Consider the following 5952-nt stretch of genomic DNA (forward strand, 5'->3'; position numbering starts at 1 on the left):
ATTGTTTGGGTTTGAATCGATACGCCCCTCCCCATCCTTCCTCCCTCGCGGCTCGACACCCAGCTCCTGCCTCCCCCTCCCGCCCCGCGCCCCTCCCCCTCCATTTTGGCGCCTTTTCCTTCCCGCCACGTCGTGGCGGCGTAGAGACCATTCTGACCGCGAAAGTGGGGCGGGGCGGGGGTGGGGCGAACCGTGTTATGCAGATCATTCGGCTTCTGGTTGGCTGGAGACGCGCCGGCGGAGGCGGGGCCGGGGCGAGGCTATGGGGCGCGCGGGGCGGGGGCCGAGGGGAGTCGCCCTGTCCCGCCGCTTCCCCACCCCCTCTCCTCCCTCTGCCCACCCGGCAGATCTGCTCCCCGCCTAGGCCTCCCGGAGAGGCCCCGCCCCATCCCCGCCCGCCCGCGAGCCCCCCCGCCGGCGCGCTCCGCCCCTTTACTCCTGGCGGCTGGGCGAGCCGGGCGTCTGCTGCAGCGGCCGCGGCGGCGGAGGAGGCCTGAGAAGACTTGGCGGCAGCGGCGGCGGCGGTGGCGGTACCGGCAGCAGCAGCAGCAGCAGCTACAAGCTTCCTGTGTCGCGGCGCTGCCGTACGAACCCCACGGGCCCCACGAGACGCCCACCCCGCCGCCCTTGGCGCTGCCTGACCCCGCCGGCGTGTCCACCAGCCGCCAACCCCGGCAGCGACCCCAGTCGTCCTCCGACTCGCCCTCGGCCTTCCGCGCCAGCCGCAGCCGCAGCCGCAACGCCACCCGCAGCCTCAGCCCCAGCCGTAGGCACAGCCACCCGCGCAACCTCAGCCCCAGGTCCTATTGCAGTTCTTCCAGACTCAGTCCCTACGCCGACACCCTGGAAGTTGGGATGCTCTTGTCCAAAATCAACTCGCTAGCCCACCTGCGCGCCGCGCCCTGCAACGACCTGCACGCCACCAAGCTGGCGCCCGGTGAGCGCCCCCCTCGACCTGTGGATGGAGGGGCGGCTGGACCCCCAGGGTGGGAGCTGGGAGCTCGTGGGCCGACACTGAGCCCCCTGTGACTCCCCTTTTACTAGGTAAGGAGAAGGAACCCCTTGAGTCGCAGTACCAGGTGGGCCCGCTACTGGGCAGCGGCGGTTTCGGCTCGGTCTACTCAGGCATCCGTGTCGCCGACAACTTGCCGGTGAGTGGGCGCCCCGCCGCGAGGAGGGCGCGCCAGGCGCGGGGCACACGGGTGTGTTTGGCCCCGGCTAAGGGACCTAACAGATAACAGACTTTCTGGGGGGTTTCCAGGTGGCCATCAAGCACGTGGAGAAGGATCGGATTTCCGACTGGGGAGAACTGGTGAGTATCTTGGAGGGAGCGACCCCCGGGATGGGTGGGGTGAGGAGCACCCTCCGACTCCCTCCCTAACGCATCCCACTCGCTCCTCTGCAGCCCAATGGCACCCGAGTGCCCATGGAAGTGGTTCTGCTGAAGAAGGTGAGCTCGGGCTTCTCCGGCGTCATTAGGCTCCTGGACTGGTTCGAGAGGCCCGACAGTTTCGTCCTGATCCTGGAGAGACCAGAGCCGGTGCAAGACCTCTTCGACTTTATCACGGAAAGGGGGGCCCTGCAGGAGGAGCTGGCCCGCAGCTTCTTCTGGCAGGTGCTGGAGGCCGTGCGGCACTGCCACAACTGCGGGGTGCTCCACCGCGACATCAAGGACGAGAACATCCTCATCGACCTCAATCGCGGCGAGCTCAAGCTCATTGACTTCGGCTCGGGGGCGCTGCTCAAGGACACAGTGTACACGGACTTCGATGGTGAGTTAGGCCTGGGTGGGAGCTGCCCGGGAGGGAACTGCCCAGGTGACTCGGCCTGGCCTGGAAGGCCTCAGCAGGCTTCCCTCTCCGGCCCTTTGTAAAGGTCATCGGGCCGCCTGGCTCGATGCTAGCAGGGGTGGGGCGAAGGAGAGCTTCCCAGCGTAGGAAAGCCGGGGATTTGAAGCCAACTGAACCTGTAATGTTTCTGGCATGATTTTATTTTTTAAGTGGAATTCAGTGGGCTCCAAGCTTTCCCGATGAATAAGAGGTTGTGGGCAACCGGCCGTAGCCCAGATTTCTGAAGTCTGACCCAGTTTCCCCGCCAGTAAAAGGTGGGAGGGGGAAAAGGAGAGGAGAGAGCGGGAGAGATGAAAATTGATGCCGGTTTTGTAATTTTTTTGTTTTATAAGGGAGTTAGTTTTAAGTAAGGTAGTTTTTAGAGCCGTAGCTTTTTCTCCCCTTTGATCTGGGGGACAGATAAGGAATAGAAACAGTAGTTTCACTAAATAATTCATTTTGTTGACTTTTTTGGGGGGGGTGTTGTGGGGTGAGAGTCCGGAATGAATGTTGTGAAATAAGATCTCTTGCTGGTTTGAAAATTAGTTGGGTGTCTCCGCAGAGAGGATGAAAACCTATCCTAGGGAGGGGCTTGGAGTGGGTTCTTTCAGAAGAGATGGAATGGAGAGCTTGAGATCAAAGCACTGGAGGGTGGGTCATCATCTGAGCGGCTTAACCTAACAAACGACAGCCTTTCAAAACTTGTGACTGGGGCTTGTGGTTTGTGTTTATTTGCCCTTGAAGGACGCTGGGTTGGGCTGCCTTTTTTTTTTTTTTTTTTTTGTATTTAACAGTTAATGGCTGGCGGGGTCCTCCCATGTTTTTTCCTTTGAGCCTTTGCTGCCCCCTGGTGAGCACCAGCGGGGTGGCCCCCACTTTTTTTTTTACAACTCAAAGTTTGTAAACAGGAATCACGTGGTCTGAAGTCAGCCCTGCAGCCCTGTCTACTTTTCCAGTGTTGGGAGGAAGGGCTGTGGGTGTCTGCCCCTGCATTTAGACGGTGGGGAGGAAGGCCTTTCAAAGGGCACCCTGACTTACAGTATTGTGCAAGTGTCTTTGTCTGGATGGTATCTGAGATGAGACTCACCTGGGCTCTTGGGGAATGATGTTTAGTGCAGTTTAAGATAGTTTCTGGAATACCTCCCTTGATTGTTCAGACTTTCATCCCCTCACCCCATTGCAGGTGGTTCTGCCAGGTACAGGCCTCAGGCTTTGGGTCTTTGACCAGTCTTGTTTGTTTCTGAGATTGTTAGTTTATGGTCTGGGCTGGTAGGGAAGTGGGGGTAATGCTTTGGGTGGGAGTGTTGCCACAAGCTGCTCAGCCACTCCTTTTAGCCCCGGGGTAGGGTGGGGAATTAACTTTACCCAGCTGCTGAGGTGTGTAGGGTGGTGCTGGTTTTTTTTTCAGGAGTTACTCAGCATACCACTCAGTTGCTTTGTGTTTTACTTTTGCCAAAAGTGTGTTTTCCTTCCTGTTCCCTCCGGCTTGCAGGAACCCGAGTGTATAGTCCTCCAGAGTGGATCCGCTACCATCGCTACCATGGCAGGTCGGCAGCTGTCTGGTCTCTGGGGATCCTGCTGTACGATATGGTCTGTGGAGATATTCCTTTTGAGCATGATGAGGAGATCATCAGGGGCCAAGTTTTCTTCAGGCAGAGGGTCTCTTCAGGTAACTCCTGGGAAGCCCCTTACTGAGTAGAAGCAGGAATCACAGGGCTATTAGTCCTCAAGGACAGTCTTTGAATTCCAGAGAGCTTCACTGTCTAGCAGATATCATGACCCTTGGCTTAGCCGAATTCTAGGCCGATGATTCACACTTGAGAGCTGGCCCTCAGGAATCAAATGGTTTGCATTTGAGGGTGCCTTGGCGGGGGCTCAGAGAATGGACACATGTGCGAATATTAAGACCATTTAGTTTCACTGAAAGTTTGTTTTTTTAACGCCAAAGAATCCTGATCCCTCAACTCCTGCTGTTTTGCCACGGAGTGAAAAGTTGAGGGCTCTTTGAGCCTTTTTCCTTAAGGCAAGTTGTCTAAATACTGCAATTCCAGTGACTTCATTATGGGTGGTGTTCATATTTGTAAGTCGGTAGGTAGGTGAATTGAGTCATCTCATCGAGCTTAGTGATGTCTCATCAAAATCTCTTGTCATCATCCTTCCTATTTCTGGTGAGTGGGCGTCGTGGGAAAGGCCACAGCTATTGAAATTTGAAAACCACAGGTTTAAGAAGGGAGCTGTTTTTTAGCTGAAAGCAGACTGGAGGATCTAGATGGTAGTTACTACCTTCTCACTGAAGAATGAGTTCTAGAAAGGGCAGGGTCTCTGTTGAATCCCTGACTTGTGGGCTCCTGGAAGCAAGTTGGGAAGACCTTTGCACTACAAAAACAAGTTGAGTCATTCATAACCTCAATCTTGCTTTCTGCAGAGTGTCAGCATCTCATTAGATGGTGCTTGGCCCTGAGACCTTCAGATCGGCCATCCTTCGAAGAAATCCAGAACCATCCATGGATGCAAGATGTCCTCCTGCCCCAGGAAACTGCTGAGATCCATCTCCACAGCCTGTCGCCAGGGCCCAGCAAATAGCTTTTCCAGCAGGTTCTCCCCTCTCTATCAGATGCTTAAGGGAGGGGAAGTGTCTGTTTCCAGCTTCCCAAATACCAGTGACAGTTCTCTCCAAGCAGGACAGTGCTTGATACAGAAACAACATTTACAACTCATTCCAGACCCCAGGCCCCTGGAGGCTGCCTCCCAGTGGGAGGAAGAGACTCTACTCCAGGCATCCTAGGCCTCAACTCCTCCCATAGATGCTCTCCTCGTAGGTGTCTGGCATTGCCGGACTCTGTAATTCCCTGGGGTGGGGGGTGGGGTGGGAGTGGGTCAGAATCCTGCCATGGAACTGTTCCCTTCATCAAGAGTTCTGCTGAATGCCGCGATGGGTTGGGCAGGGGGAAGATGGATTGGGGTGGGATAGGACTAGCACCATATTAAGTCCCTGTCACCTCTTCCTACTCTTCTGAGTGCCTTCTGTGGGGACTCCGGCTGTGCTGGGAGAAATACTTGAACTTGCCTCTTTTACCTGCTGCTTCTCCAAAAATCTGCCTGGGTTTGGTTCCCCCTTTCTTCCCCATCCTCCCCCAAATCCTTCATATGAAAGGTGCCATGGAAGAGGCTACAGGGCCAAATGCTGAGCCACCTGCCCTTTTTCCACTTCCTTTAGTAAAACTCCCAAGTGAACTGGTCTTCCTTTTTGGTTTTTACTGTTTCTAAGCCAAGACCTCACACACACACACAGAAATGCACAAACAATGCAAACCAACAGAAAAACTGTAAATGTGTGTACAGTTGGCATGATAGTGTACAAAAGGATTGTAGTTGATCTAATTCTTTTTTAATTTTGCCTTTAAGTTATTTTACCTGTTTTTTTTCTCTTTTTTGGGGGAAAGATGCGCATTCTAACCTGGAGGTCAACCTTATGTATTTATTTATTTATTTATTTGGTTCCCTTCCTGCTCGAAGCTTCCACGGCTGCTGCCATAGTTTTCTTTTCTCCTTTCCTCCTCTGACTTGGGGACCTTTGGGGAGGGCTGCAACGCCTGCTCGTTTGTAGGGTGATGGGACTCAGGCAGGACAGCTGCTGCAGCTCCCTGACTGCTGTGGGCCCCCTCGCCCCTGCTGATTACCCAAGTGGGTATGGGTTCCATGGGTGATGGGGGAGGGGCGTTGCTGGCTTGTGTATATAGGATAGATATATGAAAAGCAGTTCTGGATGGTGTGCCTTCCGGATCCTCTCTGGGGCTGTGTTTTGAGCAGCATGTAGCCTGCTGGTTTTATCTGAGTGAAATACTGTACAGGGGAATAAAAGAGATCTTATTTTTTTTTTATACTTGGCGTTTTTTGAATAAAAACCTTTTGTCTTAGTTTGTGGCTCAAGTGTTGTCCATGCAGAGACATGCCAATGTGCATTGACTGAATACTTGGTAAGTGCCAAATACATCCTGGGAGGAAAAAGACCTTTTGGCCTAAACCTGGTTTCCTTCAGTAGGATTTCTGAGATAGCCAACTTTCTGAATATATGTCCAAAAAGTAGAGGAGCCAATTTTACGTAGACAAGATTTGGCTGGAG

At 54.1% G+C, this 5952-nt stretch overlaps 1 protein-coding gene across 1 annotated transcript; it reads left to right on the forward strand.

The window, feature by feature from the left end:
* Positions 1 to 429: 429 nt before the first annotated feature.
* On the forward strand, positions 430 to 5746 carry PIM1 (Pim-1 proto-oncogene, serine/threonine kinase). Its single transcript, XM_032462980.1, has 6 exons — positions 430 to 937; positions 1045 to 1151; positions 1262 to 1312; positions 1406 to 1772; positions 3322 to 3498; positions 4255 to 5746. The coding sequence occupies exons 1-6, from the start codon at positions 856 to 858 to the stop codon at positions 4410 to 4412; spliced, it is 942 nt and encodes a 313-aa protein (XP_032318871.1). The 5' UTR covers positions 430 to 855; the 3' UTR covers positions 4413 to 5746.
* Positions 5747 to 5952: the final 206 nt, after the last annotated feature.

This window comes from Camelus ferus, chromosome 20 (genome assembly GCF_009834535.1).
Source record: "Camelus ferus isolate YT-003-E chromosome 20, BCGSAC_Cfer_1.0, whole genome shotgun sequence".
In the NCBI taxonomy this organism is placed as follows: Eukaryota; Metazoa; Chordata; class Mammalia; order Artiodactyla; family Camelidae; genus Camelus; species Camelus ferus.